Source organism: Rhipicephalus microplus, chromosome 5 (assembly GCF_043290135.1).
Source record: "Rhipicephalus microplus isolate Deutch F79 chromosome 5, USDA_Rmic, whole genome shotgun sequence".
Lineage (NCBI taxonomy): Eukaryota > Metazoa > Arthropoda > Arachnida > Ixodida > Ixodidae > Rhipicephalus > Rhipicephalus microplus.
In genome coordinates this window covers 2985080-3003744 of record NC_134704.1, presented here as the reverse complement: position 1 = coordinate 3003744, position 18665 = coordinate 2985080, and the positions used below count along the sequence as shown (strand labels likewise).

Below are 18665 nucleotides of genomic sequence, written 5' to 3'. Positions count from 1 at the left end.
CCATAGAGTAACATAGTATGTTACTCTACGAAGGACTATGTGCGCGGCTCTAAAATGTGTCTCAGCTAGAAAGAACACTACATACTCACCTCTCTATCTCACCATCGTCATCCATTAATCTTTCTTTTCCCCTTTCCCTTCCCCCAGTGTAGAGTAGCAGGCTAGAGCAAACTATCGCTCAGGCCGACCTCTCTGCCTTTCTGTAAATAAACATACTTCCTTCCTTCCTTCCTACTCTACGAAGTGTGGCAGCTTGGGCTAGTTGGTATGGCATGACGATAGTTATAGCGCGAGAACAAAACGACGACACTGAGACAAGAAGGACACGAAAGACACGAGCGCTAACTTCCAACTTGAAACGTTAGTTGGAAGTTAGCGCTCGTGTCTTTCGTGTCCTTCTTGTCTCTGTGTCGTCGTTTTGTTCTCGCGCTATAACTATCGTCATCGTTACACTACGCCTTCGCGATGGCCGTGGTCGGCACACTAGTAAGTATATTCTACCACAGAACACGGATTCTACTCTCACCGTAGTCAGAGGAAGGTCAACGACATGGAATGTTTGTTCTTTTGTGTGTGTGAAAATTTTATTTGCCGATTAAAAAATTAAATAAAAAAAGAATATTTAATTAGCCACCAGTGAGGATTGAACTCACGACCCCTGGTTTACAAGACCAGTGCTCTAACCACTGAGCTATGATGGCAACCGGCGCACTCGCGGTGTTTGGGTAATTATGACCCTTGTCCTCGCTAAATTGATTTGTTGCGGGCGCAAAGTTTGTTGTGTTTTACTAGTTATACCAACGCATCCTGGTCTGGTATGAGGTGCCCCGCTGTCGAAGTGTTCTGTGGCTGTCTGACTGTTTTTAACTGATTTAACTGCACGGTCCCGTGTGATCCGGACGCGCTGGCAAAAGAATTGCTGGAAAAATGTCTTCTCGAAGAAAAGTCGCCGCACCTCGACGGCTAGGCGCACACGAGGCTGCGCGGTGCGAACAAAACGTGGGCGCGTCCCGTCTTGACATACATTGGATGAGAGACGACGACTCGACCGCAGATTCTTGGCCGTCAGGACCGGCGAAAAAACGAAAAAGTGAGTTCCCCAAAATCGGCTTTCATTCACAACGGGCCCCGCCGCTGTGGTCTAGTGGCCAAGGCACTCGGCTGCTGACCGGCAGGTTGCGGGATCGAATCCCGGCTGCGGCGACTGCTTTTTCGATTGAGGCAGCTGAGATTTTGGTGCACGATTCCGGGTGGTCGAAGTTTCCGGGGCCCTCCACTACGGCATCTTTCTTAATCATATTTAAACCCCACATATCAATCACTCAGAGCGTGGTTCGGTGAACGACGACGTTGCTGCAGCGAGAACAGCAGCTTTAGTAATTAGACCATTGTGCCTGACAGCTTTTATTGTGCAGTCTATATTGCGAGGTTTTTTACTTCAAGATGCCAGGAATGTGAACTTTTCCGTCCCAGAATATGGCCTTTTTTTTTTTTTTGCTATGGATACTGTTGAGGCAAATGTAGGGGGTTTCGCGGCTGCTCGGCCCAGAACCCCGCAGGGAAGACGCGGAGCCAGACCGGGAGCCTCGTTTATTCCTCTACGCCTCGGCCGCTGCTAGTGGCTGTTGTTGTTTGTTGTTGAAAAAAAGTAACATGGCCCGTATCCAATGGAGGGGATTGGCCGATTATACGGTGAATTCTCCTGATACTTTCTGCATTGTTTAATTCATAGGAAGGCTAATTGCGAATTTGAAAAAAAAAATGTAGTGAGCCCACAATTTAGCAAGAAAATCGTTCAGTTGCAGTGATGTATTCCTGAACGGCGAACAAAACATCCTTGTAGCTGTACCCCACTGTAGAGGCTCCAAAAGAAAGAAGAGCAGGTTCCGATAATTGTAAGCCCAGTCTTTGAAGAGGTGGTGCTAGTATGCGTTTCCTGAATAAATAGAAAGGGCGACAAGATAATAAAAAATGACTAATCGTTTCCTCTTGATTACAGTAAATGCACATAGGAGAATTCAATAAACCTGATCTATGCAAGTAAAAATTGATGAAGGTAATGTGGCAAAGAAATTTCGGGATCACAACTTCCATCATCCTTGAAGTAGACAGTTTGCGGTGCCAGGGAAATAATGAATAATTTTACTCCAGAGAAGCCATCAGTGCAGGGTATGATAAATTTTGCCTGATAATAAGCATGCGAAATTGCACCACCGTAATGTGTACTGTAGGTGAGAAAATAAGAATGATTGGTGCTGAAAGCAATGCGTTCGCAAGAGAATCAGCCATTTCGTTTAACAACAAAGCTTTGTGCCCTTGTGCCCAGATTAAATGAATGGAAATGAACGGAGATGACAGGGAACCAAGGATTTAGAAAGTTTCAGTATGGGTGAGCAACCGGATGGGGACAGAAAAGAGCACACAGATAATGAATCAGTTGTGATTGCTACGACTGGAATCAAAGTATTTACCATGCGCTAAAGCTAACATTATTGCCATAAATTCAGCCAGCAAAATGGGAAGAAAATTGGGTAAGCGCAGTGAAAATGACCAATCAAGTACAGAGCAATATATTCCGACGCCTGATTTTTCATCTGATTACGATGCATCTGTTACAATATGACATTCGTTGGCAGAGTACTTAAATTTTCCTGCAGTAAACTATTTAAAATGCCGGTAGGTACTAGCTTAGCGTGAGTTGGGAAGATATCGTGGTAAACAATTTCTGAAGAACTTTGTTCTACAGTTAAAGGAAGCAGATCACGAACTTGTACATTTAGAGGCTCAAGTAACGATTGAACAAATACTATTTGCGGTTTGTGAAATCTGGGCCAATGCACGAAGAAAAATAAGCCAGGATTGAAAATAAAAATAATTTGATCAGGGTTAAAGATTGCTTCATATAATTGTAAAAAAGTCTGCATAGTAAGAATGTTAAAGCGACATGAAAGAGGTGGCATTCGTGCTTCAAGGTATAACACTGCATTTGCAGTATACTTTGGAAGTCTATCCTCAGCAGAGCCGTAAAACCTGCGACTGAAACTTGTAGGCTGGCGCACCAGAAAAAAGAACGCAGCCAAACTCTTAACACAGGTTGGACATACATTTTATATATCATCAAAAGTGCCTTCCTTCTCATCTCAGATCTACAGCTGCTCAACATCCGCAATACGCCCATTGCACATACTCCTTTTGTCGCAATGTATTCAGTGTGAGGGTGCCAGTTGAGATTTTCATTATACATAATTCCAAGGTATTTGAATGATTATATTTACGGGATATTTTGTAGCCTATAATTAATAGATATCTGTACATGATCTTGAACAGGAAAAACAAAAATAGTGGATTTATTGGTATTCAGGTTCAACATCAAATCATCCAGCCAATGTACGAGTTCATTTAGATATGTTTGCAAGATATTGTAAAGACACTGGATATCATTTGCCATTGCAAAGAAAGCAGTGTCGTCAGCATAAACATGGGTTTTCACATCTGACTGAGCGGGGATGGTACTAAGCACTATGTCGAATAATACGGGAAAAAGTACTTACCCCTGAGGTACATCTCGAGTTTGCTGGTGCGTACAAGAAGAAAAACTGGCTTTAAAACAATATAATTCCCTTCCAATTAAAAATTCTATCACCCATGCTAAGATATAAGGTGGGAAGCCATGACTCCGTAACTGGTTAATGAAGACAGGATATTCTACACCAGTGGTTCTCAGCCATGGATGTGTCGGGGACCACTGGTGGAAAGGATGGGGGACACCTTGCAGTGAAGGGGAAAGAGGGGGGAGGTACGTAAGTAAATTAATGCAACTGGAGCATCCAACAGGTGCCTTTTACTGCTACCTAATATATCAAACAAGCGTGCCATATCATTTCATTTTGGACAGTTCATCAATACGTGGCACAGTCACGCTTAAACAGAGTTGCACATCTGCAGGCACATTCAACCTGTTTCGGTATTTACTTGGAGTCACGACCGAACTAAACTCCAAAAAGTGTAAAAACAAAAAGCGGTTGAGGCTTTCGCGGATCATAGAAGTGGCTTCGTGGACCCCCATTTGAGAACCACTGCTCTACACTATCGTATGCTTTACATATGTCTAATGTTACTAAAGCCACATACTGCTTTTTGTGACGGACAATGTGAATATACTACTTTCCAGATCTACATGTGCATGCCGTATGGAATATCCAGATCTAAAATCAGAAAAGCGCAGCAGTTGTTTTTCATTAATAAACCTACTTATATGGCCATGAAGTACCCTTTTAATAAGTTTTCTTACATTAAATGTTAAAGCTATCGATCGTATGTTGTCTAGATTATAGCCTGCCCCTTGTTTCTTAAGCAATGATATAATTTTCGCAATCTTTCATTCATAAGGTATCCATGCTCTTGTAAGGGAATAATTTACGAGACCTAAAAGTTCATTTGAATATTCCTGGTGTAGTACTTTTAGCATTAGATTTGTCATTCTATCGGGGCATGGTGCTGCATTTGGCAATCTTTCCATAGCCTGATTTAATTCGGAAGTCAATAATTCTGTGTAGTCATAGATGGCTGGTGCATCAACAAAATTGGGAAGAGGCCTTGAGAACCTGTTTTTTAATCCTTCAGCCAATTGATTTAATGATTCTTGTAGTTTTTGTGAGGTATGAACTACTGAGTCAACGTTTCCTGATATAGGGATCCTCTTTCAACCATACAGGAAATTGAATAAAACACCTTTGTAATTCGATTTAGACAGGTACTCGAAATGTTCTTGATCACATTTCTCTTTCGCTGTGATACAGTGTGTCTAAATGTTGCCGCAATGAACTGATAATCCTTCCAATTTTGTGGACTCTGATTGCACATGTCTTTTTTATGCTGCTATTATTCTTCTATTGTCTCGTGTGCACTCAGTATTCCACCATCTGCTACGTGAGGGATTTATGGTTGACACCGAAGCAATTATAAATTCTGAAGTGTTCTTGGAGATTTTAAAGCAGAACAGACATTGTGTGGGGTCTCGAAGAAGCGAGCGCCACCGCTACACTCTTGGTGTGCACGGACACAGCTGACAGAACGAACCAAAACAACACATATTTATTTAACTACTTTTGAACGACAATATTGTGATTAACATGCTAAGACATCCTTACACACTATTAAACACTCAACAACATGACAAACAAGGCGGTGTCGCTAACGCCTGACCCACTACGTGGGCCCACCGCAGACGACCCGCGATGCCGTTCACGGCAGACACACCGCTGGAGGCAACCGTCTGGGCTACCGCCTCATGCCAAAAAACGAAAAAAGAAAAAAAGACTCGCTCAACTCTCTCGCTCGCCACCAAGGCTTGCCTTCCGCCAGAGGTCACCGCCAGCGCTACCGCTCTACCAACCACGATGATGATAGTGGTGATCACCGCTTGCGAACACTACGCCACCTATCTCTCAATAGTTGTCACCCCCGAAATACGGCTTTAATGCAAGACACATGCACCACGCGGCGCAAACAACTTATATGGGCTGTCAGCACCCCCACAATTTTTACCAGGGTCTTCATTTTGACCGCTAGACAACTCCCTAAAATTACAACGCAAGCAGACTTTAGATGTTCATTAATTGACCAATGTTTTCTCTATTCTTTCGAGAGATTTTATAGGACATGCGATTTCAAAGTACACAGGAGGATGGTCACTATTTGAAGAGAAATCAGTTGTTTTCCAAGAATTTACTGAAAAAATTAAGCTGTGAAATGTAGAGAGAGAGAGAGAAAAAACTTTATTATAACTATATACAGGGAGTATGTGGGTGGTGGCCCAGTGCGAGCCACCCCTCACAAACACTAGGTTGGCTCCTCATTACAGAAGACCATTGGCGTCCAAAGTGACTCGGGCTCGGTTAATTGGGGCCTTCTGGCTCGTCAGGTTGGGAAAACTGAGCAGGGTTGGAAAACTCCCAGTTCCCCCAGGTACGATTTGGTTTTGGGGTGAGGCAAGGGGTTGACTGGCATGCCCACACCATGTGGAAGATGTCCGAAGGCTTCTCTGCGCAGTGCGGGCATTTTCCTGTACAGGCAGGATCGAGATATTTAAAAACTGCCGGGCACAACAATGTCTTGGTGTAAAGGCAGAGGAGTGAACACTCCTCCGCCTTTGTAAGGCCCTTACAGTGTTTAGGATAAATTAAATGGCCGAATCGGTCGAATTCAGTAATTTCTCGAAATGTTAAGGCCGGATTGGGTTCGAGATTAATTTCGGAAGAGTCTGAAGGCGTTACACGGAGAGTGAGCGCATGGGCCGCGGCGTCAGCCGTTTCATTGCCTTCGAGGCCCATGTGAGCTGGAGCCTACATGATCCTTCGGGACACGAAGGCTCCGACGTAATTGCTGTTTTGTAAGATGCAATACGCCAGGTGTGGGACATACCCGCATTGAATATTTCAGCAGGCCTCTCTCAAGCCTGTAATGCTGACGCGCGAGTTCAGGTCTGCGGCAGCTGGTGCGATGTGAGGCCATTCACCGCGACATTTGGGGACGACTGCAGCCGTCTACCACCCCCCATGGTGAGGGCCGGAGGCGTCCACGTAAAATATCCTGTGTTTGTTCCCATAGTGGCGAGCTAGTGCCTCCGCCCGCGCAAGGTGCCTGCCACTGTGGTTGTCACGTGTCATGTTGGCCGGAAGAGGGTGCACATGCAGGGCGTATTTCTAGACTTCTGGAATGCGTACGCGCTCTTCCGTCTCTGTTGGATGGTGGATGTGTAGTCGGGCTAATAGGCGGCGACCTGACGGAGTCCTTGAAAGTCTCGTGTATTGATTGGTCAAGTGTGCCTCCCGGAGCTCTGCAAAAGTGTTTACCATCCCCAGGCCCACAAGGCGCTGGTTGGATTTGGTTATAGGGAGATTGAGGGCACACTTGTACATCTTCGTGAGAATCACTTCAAGGGCGTTCTCGTGAAACTTGCATAGATAGAGGTAAGGAGCCGAGTAGAGGACTCGACTGGTTACGAATGCATGCGCCAGCCGCAAGGGGTCTCTGCAACGAAACTCCCCGCGCTTGTTGGAAACCCGGCGGACCATACAGCCCACCTGGTCCCCACCTGATGCAGTTTTGTCAATTTTGTATTGACTCGGCGATGTTTGTGAATAAACAGACCCAGTACTCAAATCTCATTGTGTTCTGGGATGGGTCCGCTTTGCAAGGACAGTTCAATTTTGGGAGTGCACTTTAGCGAGGAGTGAATGTGCACAAATTTCCATTTGGTCGGGGAGCAGTGAAGGCCGCAGCAGCGGGCGTAGTTATCCACGATCTCCGCCGCTTGCTGCAGGTTGGCTTCTATGTCTCCTACCGATTCGTGTTTAGCCCATATGGTAATGTCGTCGGCGTAAAGTGCGTGTTGTACGCCTTCAACACTCTCCAGCTGAGCCGGTAGGCTCATCATCGCCAGATTAAACAATAGTGGTGAGAGGACCGCGTCCTGTGAGGTACCTCTCGTTCCTAATTGGTAGGGGCCATGTTCTTCATTTTGTATTCGAATGTATGACTGTTGGTCAGAGAGGAATTGTCTAATGTATCGAAGCGTTTTGTGTCCGCAGTTGGTTTGGGAAAGGTGCGTCAGAATGATATCATGTGTCACGTTGTCGAAAGCTCCTTTCAAGTTGATGGCGAGTACTGCCTTGTCATTAAGGGGGTAATTGACGGGATTTAGAATTTTGCGGTCTAACTGAAGCAAGACATCCTGTGCGAACCGGTGCGGAAGGAACCCGAACATGGTGTCAGCAAATACGTGTTGGTTCTCCAAAAACTCGCATAGCCGATCTCGCACCATAGTCTCCATCAGCTTTCCCGCACAAAACGTGAGATATGGGGCAAACATTATACGTGTTTATGGCTTTGCCAGCTTATTGTGTCCAGCCGCAAATAAATTTAGGCTGCCTCCCATTTAGGCAAGTAATGTTTTTATGAATCATCCTACCCCACAGAAGTCTACTACCAAAAGTCTGTTCGAAATCCCCACAAAACATGATGTGAGTTGAAATTGCCAGTCACCAGGAATTCATTCTTGCAACTGGCTAAAGCAGTATCTAATTGTTGAGTATTATGCACACCTGTAGGAAAATATGCGTTTATAAGGGAAAAAGGGCAGTGCTTTGGCATACTTAGGTCTACAGCCAAAATTTCACAGTCTGAGGACATATACTGAAAAGCTACTCTCCCTGTGTGGGATAATTTATTCGACAATAATAATTAAACAACTTACTTCCTAGGGATGAACGGTCTAGCCAAAATGCTCTAAAATTGTTGTCATGATAATTCTTAGAGGGGTTAAGCCAGATTTCTTGCAATAATGCTATTGGGATATAATTAATTAAATAAGCAAAGCAAGTCAGATGAAGCGGAAATCAAAGGGCGACAACTTCACTGTTTTACTTTCAAAGTATTTATGTTGACAAACGAATCACTTCAGCAACTTCTGCTTCTAAAATGATCTTTGATGATTGAACTAGCATTAGAGCTGCCATTTTTAGTTTTTGAACTTGGGCAGGGAGATTTTACTGGAGATCCAGTGCGCTTCTGACGCCTGAAATCTTGACATACGTCCAATTCATTCTGATCCTCTTCGTGAGTTGAGAGAAAGTTCAGACAAAACTGGAGATCCAGTGCGCTTCTGACGCCTGAAATCTTGACATACGTCCAATTCATTCTGATTCTCTTCATGAGTTGAGAGAAGGTTCAGACAAAATTGGTGTTTCTTCTTCTTGGAGTTGCCACGGTGGGTCTAAGTTTGACATCTCTTCTACTGCACAAGGTGTCAGCTTGGCTATCGGTACTGCTACTGTTGAAACCAGCTGTGTAATTGTGAGCAAAACACTTGAGTAATCCACTCACTTACGCACGTAACTATGTGTTCCAGTGCTTTTGACATTGCCTTCTTTACTGCTGATTCAATAAAATTCAAAAGCTTCATCTCACCTAGTGGCTCGTGCCTCAAAGTGACCCCTGCATATCTAGAGGCCCTATTCTTCACAACTGTTATCGCTTCTTGCCACGAGCAATGTCATCTGTCCACTATTTGTAGCAGTTGGATTTCGTTGTCTCTAGCGGTGCAGTTTGAGTAATTGGCCACATGATTTCCTGCGCAGAGGCAGCACTTTTCGGTTTCAGTAGTGCACCTATTCGACGGATGGTGATCGCCACAGATCAGACAACATGAATATGACTTACAGCCCCCTACGGGACCAAAACGCATACAGTTTAGACACTGGAGAGGACAAGAAGCAAGGCGCTCGACTCTGAAAATGAGTTGCCATATTTTCAACTCTGATGGGCAAGTGCCGGCAAAGGTAGCAATAACCGTCTCAGTGGGGACTTTCTCACTGTTAATTAAGTGATTGCATCGGTACACAGCTATGACCTCAGCATCAGACAGCTTTTCTAGAGTCTCAGTGGGCATTAGTCTAGAGTCGACTCCTCGAAGTTCTTTAGTGCATGCTAAATGAGGCGGAATAAACGGACTCACTGAGACTGAAACAAATGTCTTGCACTTTAGGATGTCTGAAACTTAAGACGGATCTGACGATCTGCATACTAAACCGCCTCTTCCGAACTGTCGAACATCACTTGTCAGTTGTAAGTGCGGCGTCATGGCCTGCAGCTCCTCTTGGAGTGCCTTTGGGTTGTTGAACCTAATAAATCCACCACTCGAGGGCACTAGCGCGACAGGGATGCTGTTAACATCAGTGCGGAAAAAAAGATACCAATGACAAATCATTAGACAAGGAGGCTGGCCAAGGAATGTACCCTTGGCGAGGAGACAAATTAGGCATTGTCACTGATTCGATCGCCTAAACAAGTAATATGCATCGTTATTTAGTTACAGCAGGTCAAATTCACCCAATACTCAGCCAAAACACCATCTACAGGATAACGTCAGTTAAGCCCGTGCCGACGTTTGATTGCCACGCGCCCCGAGCGCACTCACGATCCTCGTCCTCCTCTTCTACCTCTGGTCGGCGCGCACGCGGTTGCTGCTTCCATACTGCCCCCTCCCCTTCGACGAAACTGAAGAGGGAGGTGATGCGATAGCTGCTAGCCCTGGCTACGACGAACCGCACGTGGCACGCAAGACTACATGTCAACACAGTCGTTCCGTCGCGTCCCAAAGGCAGAGGCGCACCGGACTCGCTCAGGTTGACGATCTCAGTCGTCGACGTGAGCATGACATAATGCCGATGCATCTGGTGCGGGGGTCGTGTGTCATTTCTGTTGTAGCTGTCCAGACCAATCGCGTATTGATGGCGGCCACTCCTCCTTGTGGCAGTCAATGAACGCTGGCGACCTTGGCAGCCGTGGGGTTGTGACATCCCCACCGAAGCTCAGACTGCATAGGCCTCTGGTGCTCACTTCCCCATGTTCTCTGATGTAGATACCGGATTGTCTTTTACATTTCTCTTGACGCAGCTTTGTTTCTCGAGGACTGCCACATTGCATGCCAAGTCAGACATGCTCATGCTGTTACTCACATTGTCTGCAGCTTCCTCCAACTCACGGTGTAGGAATATTTAGGTCTTGACACTGACCGGGTGCGGCGGCAAACGCGGCCAGATCTTGTTTCACCCTTTTAGTACATGCGCTGTCTGCAGCGGCGCGGGGTGCTGCGAATAAGGGGCAACAATCGTTTGCGGAGTGGCGTGCGCTGCTACGGTGGTTACGCGCCGTGCTTGCCTTTCCGTGCCGTTAAAGCTGTTTTTCGATGTTTTCTGCTGCAGTGTGCACAACAAGGACTAGACATTTATGTTTCAGCTGGGCGGCCAGCGCTGTGCGTAGCCTTTTGTGTCGTAGTTTGGGACCAGCCGCAATGATCGTTATGCAAGCTCACGTGGTGAAGCGGGCCGACACAGTGCGTGGATGTCGCGGCCTGTGTGCTTGGTGGCTGTGATGTGTTTGTTGTTGCAGTGCACGGTGTTGAAGTGGCGCGCTTGCGAAATCTTGCCTGGCTCAGAGGTCGACTAGGATGCGGTAATGGGTAAGAAGTGCTTTGTACCCAACTGCAGATCGAGCTACCAAAAGTGCATTGATCATGTGCTGCTTTTCAAAGCTTCATCGGAGCCTGCTCACCTTGAACTTTGGCGCCGGGCCATACCTAGAGCAGATAGGATATTGCAACCGAGCGACTGCGTCTGTGCGAAGAATTTTCCTGAGCAGGAGATATCGAAATCGTACTATGCTGAGTTTGATGGCCAGGTGCTTTTAAATGTACCCAAGAAGAGATTGGTGCTATCGGCAAACGCTGTATCTAGCATTTTTCCGGGATGCCCTAAATATCCAACAAAGCAGACAACTTCAAGAAAGCCCCCTAGAAAGAAAAAAAAGGAAAAGGAATATGTTGGTAAAGTTGTATAATTTGCCCCTCCTCCCCCCCCCTATAATGTTCAGTGGGGAATTTTGTGGCCCACCAAGCTGCTTTACCAGACCGACTTCAAATATTCTCAACTGACATCCGCCAATTACAATGTACAGTCGCGTAAGTATATTCTTCAGCTACGAAATGTAGCTGAAGAGCCTCAGTAAGTCGGGCTAATATTACCATATTCTCTACAGGGCGGGCATTACCCTGCTCAGTCAACATTTCATGATACGTGTAGGCTCTCTGCCAGAATTGGCAAGCATGCGCGTTTGGGACATTTTATTTTATGATGCGGTAAAGTAGCTATGATATGCTCTCGGAAGTCGTGCACATGAACGAAAAGAGAGAGACATAAAAAACATTATTTCGTTGCCAAGTGGAGTTCCTTGCTTTCGACCAGAAGCTCCTGGGATCTTGTGGCGTTTTCGGACACCAAAATTATTTGCAATAAACTTATTTCCACGACGAACTCGGAAGGGTCGCCGGCCGTGTTCTCGCTGTTCGTCCGCGTAATCCTGCAGTTTCAGCAAGTAAAAATGGCAGTAACCGAAAATGATTTGGTGTCGACAGCAGTTTCAATTGTCGTGTCTTGCTGCAATTAAAAAAACTTAACTTACACAGCGCAACATCGAACGATCCTGCAACATCTGCACTTTAGCAGCTGCAACGTTCCGACCAAAAAAGGCCCCCGTGGGGCGGCGCCATCTGCCGGCGTTCGACCGAAGTGCATGGATTGCCGAACAAGATCTGGCCGCGCCACCACGCGCAGTGTCAACACCTAAATATTTCTACACCGTGCTCCAACTGTTCCACCTTTTTTATCGCTTTATTCATGGATTCCTGCAGCTGCGTCACTATTTCTTGCAGTCAGGATTGATATTTGTCCGCCTGCTGCTGTCTTGCTTCAAGCTCCTCCATCAGTCGCTTGTTCTCCATCTCGGTTGAGACAAGCGCCTGCTTCAGCTCTGCAAGCTCTTCCTTTATGCTGTTTTGTTCAATATCCTTCTTCTCGAGTGCGTGCGGCAGAACACTGAGCTGTTTTTCTAGTTTGGAGATCTTTGCCACCAAAGTCCTCTGGCCGGCCTCGAGCGCTTAGATGCACTTCTGGTTCTCATTGCACACGACTTCCTTCTTGCTGAGTTTCATAGTTAGTGCTTGCACTTGACTTGCCTCTTGGTCGTGCTCCTGCTGGGCAGCTAGGGAAGCTGCGCACAGAGATCAGATGCCTGCATTAGTAGCTCATCCACCTATCCACCTGCGAGTCTTGAAGTACACAATGCCGTTGGAGCTCTTCTTAGCATTTGCGCCGCATGTTTGATAGTTCAGTGTTTCTCTCCAGCAACTGCCTCTTCAACCTGGCACAATACTCCTGCTGATCCTTGAGACGCTCTTGGGAATCCTCAAGCAGCCTGTTCATGCGACTATGCTCCTACGAGTTCTTAGCTAATCTTTTCTCCAGTGTTCGGACCTTGCCCTTCAGTGCAGAAATGTGGTGGTTCTTCTTGTCAATCATGGTGGTTGCCCTGGACTTGTAGACGTCATGTTCAAGCTCGAGACCATCACGTGCATCAGCCAAGTTTCCCAACTCGCGTTCCAACTGGCTGATGCGGGTTGTATGCCACGGACACAAACGATCCACTTTGGTTTCGAGGGAAGCCTTGTCCCTCTCAAGGTCACAAGAAGGAACCACCTCTGCGTAAGACTCTGATTCATCTGGTGTTATTCTTGTGTCCATGCATTCTGCTACTCTTGGTTTCTTCCTCTTAATCTTCGTCTATTCCTTTTCTTCACGTCTGCTGCTTCGTCATTCCGGGATTTTGTACATTCATGATCGCTATTCTTGCTCGCTCTGCAAGGCTGTCTTTCGTCGCGTCAATGTCCCGCATGGCGTCAGCTTCTGCTCCAATGTCGGCAACATCCCTCAAACCCTGTCGACACCGATGGGCCTTTGCTGTGCCTCCATGGAGCTTACTACTCCATGGAGTAGTGTGAAAGTGGGTGCAGGCGAAGTGCCGGTGCAGGCCGCATGCCCCAAGTGCACCGGCAATCATCGTCCTCCACTTCAACTTCCGATCGGCGTGCTTGCGGTCGCTGCTCCCATATTACCAAATGGTGTCCCTCTCGAGAAGATTCATTTGCATTGCAAGTCTGATCTGGTGCCACCTCCTATCTGCTCTTACTGTGGCAAGGGCCTGAAAATGTTGATCTTACGTGCCGTCGTTTTACAAAAGTATAGAGAAATTTCCCAAAGCATTCCTTTCCTCCCAGGTGAAAATTTGTTACTGGGTATCCAACTGGTTTCCACTGGTCCCAGTTCAACTGGTTTTAAGGAACAGATTTCCAGTTGGGAATGCATTCCCAGTTGCCTGCTGGGACTATTTGGGAAGGTGCTCCCAGTTGGCCACTGGGACCAGTTGCCGATTCCCAGTTGGTTGCTGGGACTTGTTGGGAACCAGTCGCATTCCCCGTTGGGGCCTAAATATACATGCACTCCAGCTAGCTCAAATAATCTGGAACATGGAAATAATTATCATTCTAAGACCATCAAACACTTCAAAGGACTCAATGTTAAGTGTAGAAAATTATTCTGATTTATTTGTATTACGAAAAAATGGTACACCGTGCAGACCGTGCCCCATAGGCAACTGCTGCTGTAGCTGACTTGAACCAGCACTGTGGTTGCACATAGAGGGCAAAGCTTGCTCCGCTCAGCTTTCATGTCTTGAAGATTTGTGCTCTAGCTGATGCATCTGTGCCATTCACCAGTGATTAACGGGATAGCGTCGCTGTAAAACAAGTGGTAATATGTTACATCCATATCGCAAAAAAGCCATATCAATTTGATAAATATACGCAGCAGACCAGCCGTCTAAAAGTTTGCACTACGCACACTGTCTGCAGACATCATGCCCGATATAATCAGATTCCCTTACCTCAGCGACAAAAAAAAAAAACCATGAGCAGTAAGGTGAAAGCATCTTTATTTTTGCTCGAATTCATGTGCCTACACACATGCGACAGTTTCGGGAATATTCACGTGCAGGGCGAATATGCTATGCGTTACGCGCTTTCTTTGTCGCGGACATACCTGTTATTTATCACGTCGCTCAGCATACAAGGATTGCCCAGAACTCATTTTTTTGCGATACTTTAAGAGAGCAAATTTTCAAGCACTTAGCACAAGTGCATACACAAGCATATGGCAGTGCCAAAAGCATTTGTTTACCATGAAACGTTCCATCGTATCAGCACTCAACATTCTGCGCTGCATTATACATCTACATTTTTCCTGGGATACTAGACAAATAACTAGCACTCAAAGCATATAAGTGATAGAATTACTTTCAAACAGCTGCATCGTGGACAAGGCAGACAGTGCAGCATTCACACATTGGACTCTTATATCCGTCCTGTCACAGTCGAAAATAAGTCTTGTCTGACTTTCACTTGAAGTTAAAGTCTTCCAGAAATGTAATTGCCGAACATCGATTCGACGAAATCCAATTTACGCACTCAAGGACTCCACGTTCCTTTTCAAAAACAGCACAACTCAGCAGCGTGTCCACCGCTTGGTAGCTAGCCTTTGCCACATGTGCGGTACGAAACTAACGTCGCCGTGTGTTCCGAAATTCTCTATATTCGTTATCCAGTTTTTTTCGTGCATTAAATATTGTGGAATCAGAATGAGAAAGTTCATTTCAATTTATTTTATGCATAAAACTAATGTTTGATTGCTTTTTACTGCTTCGACATTTAATGTTTGAGCCAATGCCTCATTGTTTGAGTGTTTGAGATACTGAACTAATGTGATGTCTGACGTAGTAGAGAGGGTGTACTTGTGGGGACCGTATTTGTGGGTGGCAGCATGTCCGCAGGGTGAGCTGTAGTAGCTCTCGGCTCTACTGTATATCTCATCGTCGCACAGAAGTAATCGCAATGCTGCTCTCAGCGCTATCAAGCAAGCGTGCCTCGAACGAAGCAACGACAATAGGGAGCTTTCGAATAGCATATACAATAAGTTATAGCAGGTTTAGTGTTTGAGTACGGGCACCATATGAGTTTTCGAATAGCGTTTGACTTCATGAACCCTGACGCACGCTCGCAGTAGGCTCGCTCATCGCAAAAGGGCTTTGCGGGCCTTGCGGGCTGCACGCTATTTCGGATTTTTCGTGGGCAGACCGCAAGCGGGAGCGGCGGTTCGCGCTACAATTGGTGCATGGTTGAAGTTAAAAACCTAGAGACACTATGCCGACCAAAGTAAAAGTTTAAAGAAGAAAAAAAAACACAGAAAAAAGACGTTTCGGCTTCCATACGGGAGCCTTGTTCACAAGTGAAATAAAGAAATAAAACGTGTAAAGCAGTTCGCTTTATGTACATTTCAATATATCATGCAAGCAGCGTGCATATACTGACAGCAGATTATGATCTTTCCTGTTTAAAGTGCGCGGGGTGGTTTGTATCACAAGTGACTCATGATAAAGACACCGTGACAGTCTTTTTTTTCTCTAGCGAGAACACATGCCTTCCCCCAGTCTATTGTGGGACCACCTGACGCGTACTGAGCCAAGGCACTACATTTAACACTTCCTTTCTTCACGTTATAAATGTGCTGCTTGAAGCACCATTCGAAGTTGCCACTTTCACCAATATAGATATTGTCACAGTCCACGCTTGGGACAAAGCACACCACACCAGGGAAATTCACTTTGGCTAATCTGTTTTTCACATTTACGAGTGACTGTCATAATTTTCGGTCCCGAACATGTGCCACATGGACGTTGTAAGAATGCAGAATACAGCCGAGGGCTTTACTTATGGAAGGAATATACGATATTACCGCACGCTTTTGATCAGCTGCAGTACAGGATATGTGTGGACATGCAATTTGTCATTTGACAGCGTTCAAGAAGGAATTCGGCTAGCCACAGGCTGACAACTCACATTGCACCAAGCGTACGTCGGCTGCGTAGTCTTCTTGAGTAGATTTTCTGTGCATGTTGTAGAAGTGTAAGAACCATGGCCCTTTTGTGAGAAGCGGGCTGCATGCTATCAAAATGCAATTGACGACCCGTGTGGGTCGTTTTACTGAACATGCCAAATTACAAAGCGAGCCCTTTTCTTTCAGCGAGCATATCAAGGAATGGCAGCTTTCCTTTGGCTTCTTTCTCCACTGTGAATTGAATAGCTGCTTCCATGCTGTTTAGGTGTGAAATGAACACCTTAACCGCCTCTTGGTGAATGATGGGAAAAATGTCGTCCACATAGCGGAAAAACACTTCCGGAGCTGGGCTGAATGAGGGGAGGGCTCGACTTTCAATTACTTCCATAATCAAATTAGCAGCGGGCACCGATGTAGAAGCACTCATAGCCGTACCGTGGATCTGTTTGTACAGCTTGTTTTCGAAAGTCAAATACGTATTCGACAAACAGAACTGTAAAAGCCGAACTATGTCCGGTACATCGACTGGCGACCTTTCCGCTAGATTAGTATCCGATTCCAGAGCCATCTTGCACACATCCACAGTCATTACTGCGGGCAAACTTGTAATAAGCGATTTCACGTCAAAGGACACCAAAATACGTCTCGATCGAGGACGACGTCACGGACTTTGTCCATTAAGTCGTATGAGTTCCGGATATGAGTGCCACAGTGTCCTACAAGGGGTGAAATGACATGATGCGAAAATACTGAAAGCTTGTGCAAGGGTGAGTGTGTAAAATCCACAATTATGCACATGGGAGCGCCTGGCTTATGAAGCTTGGGCTGGCCATGCAAAGCCGGTGCTGAACCGTTGTGACAAAGTAATGTGGAAAACAGTGACTTGCGTTCAGAAGGCACGACACGGAATACATCTGCCAAAAGTCTTTGGAAGTCTTTTTGCACTTTGGGTGTTGGATCCCTGTTGAGAGGCATGTCCGTGTTCGTATCCTCCAAGAGCTCCTCAGCGCATGCGCAGTGGCAGCGGCCGCACCGCAAAGGCTTGTGGTAGGCTATTCAAAAACTCCCTAATGTTAACACCCCAAGATCAATTGGGTTGCAATAGACGTCAAAGATTGACAACGGCTATTCAATAATAGTTCAAATACGTACCTTTAAATAATAGTTCATATTGTCACGAGCCAGACAAGACCTACAGCCAGGAGTTCACCTGAACCAGAGGAACCAAAATGTTCTCTTCTTCTTCTTTGCCCCAAAATGAGTATGAGCCACAGCGGCTCGTTCATCAATGGTGGAATTACTCCCTCTCCCAAGACGCATCATCTCGATGCTATACATGAAGGCAAAAAAAAAAAAGAAAATGAGACAAAAATACCACGCAAGCAAAATGAATGGCATTAGGCGGAATAACGTAGTTGGTCGTGGAGTCAAGAGGTAAATGAAAAATAAGACAAATAGGAAAGAATGTAAGGAAAAGACAAAACAAAAAGAAAGACGCAAAGTTACTAATAAATTCAGTCACTCACTGGTGATTCACAGCGCCAAAAGTATGGTTTTAGTCGTAAAACGTGAATGACTTCAGTTTGTGGGGTGCAACGGGAACGTCTCGTAGTGTCTTCTGGGAGAACCTCGTAAGTGACGTCGCTGAGACGTCGTACGACCTTGTAAGAGCCGAAGTAGCGGCGAAGAAGCTTTTCTGAACGGCCACACTGTCGAATAGGGGTCCACACCCAGACTTCACCAGGCTTGAAAATAACTTCACGGTGACGAAAATTGTAGCGACGCGTGTCTGCGGTTTGGTGATGTTGAATACGGTGAAGAGCAAGTTGACGGGGCTCTTCTGCGCACTGCGCGAATTTCGTGGCATCCGTGTGGTATATTCCGAAGTTGCCGGGCAGGAGTATGGCATCGAGCATCGTCGTGACCACGCGACCGTAGACTACGCGAAAAGGTGTGAAACCGGTACTTTCTTGAACAGCAGTGGTATACACAAATGTTACTTAAGGAAGTATGGCGTCCCAGTTCTTGTGATCGATGTCCACATACATCAAAAGCATGTCTGTAATTGTCTTATTGAGCCGTTCAGTCAGCCTGTTTGCTTGCGGGTGGTAAGCCGTTGTTTTATGATGTTCCGTGCCACTTAATCGCAAAACTTCGTGCAGCATCTCTGCGGTTAAAGTCCCACGATCAGTTATGACGACAGCTGGCGCACCGTGACGTAAGACGATACTGTTCACGAAAAATTGGGCGACATCTGCTGCGGTTGCTTTTGGAAGCGTCTTCGTTTCACAGTAGCGTGTTAAGTAGTCGGTAGCGACCACA

General features: G+C 46.0%; 1 protein-coding gene and 1 non-coding gene across 5 annotated transcripts in view; one reads left to right on the top strand and one right to left on the bottom strand.

Annotated features, from left to right (window-relative positions):
- Positions 1-628: 628 nt before the first annotated feature.
- On the bottom strand, positions 629-701 carry TRNAT-UGU (transfer RNA threonine (anticodon UGU)). Its single transcript has one exon. It is a non-coding gene; the product is annotated as a tRNA-Thr (tRNA).
- Positions 695-18665, top strand: part of LOC119174039 (E3 ubiquitin-protein ligase SHPRH) — a 394742-nt gene continuing 376771 nt past the window's right edge. Inside the window, exon 1 of one of the 4 annotated variants that reach the window (XM_075894714.1) lies at positions 695-1090. In XM_075894714.1, the coding sequence (XP_075750829.1) occupies positions 928-1090 (163 nt within the window). In that variant the 5' untranslated portion in view covers positions 695-927. The remainder of the gene's footprint in view (positions 1091-18665) is intronic. The other 3 variants (XM_075894712.1, XM_075894713.1, XM_075894715.1) reach the window with 3 other exon arrangements.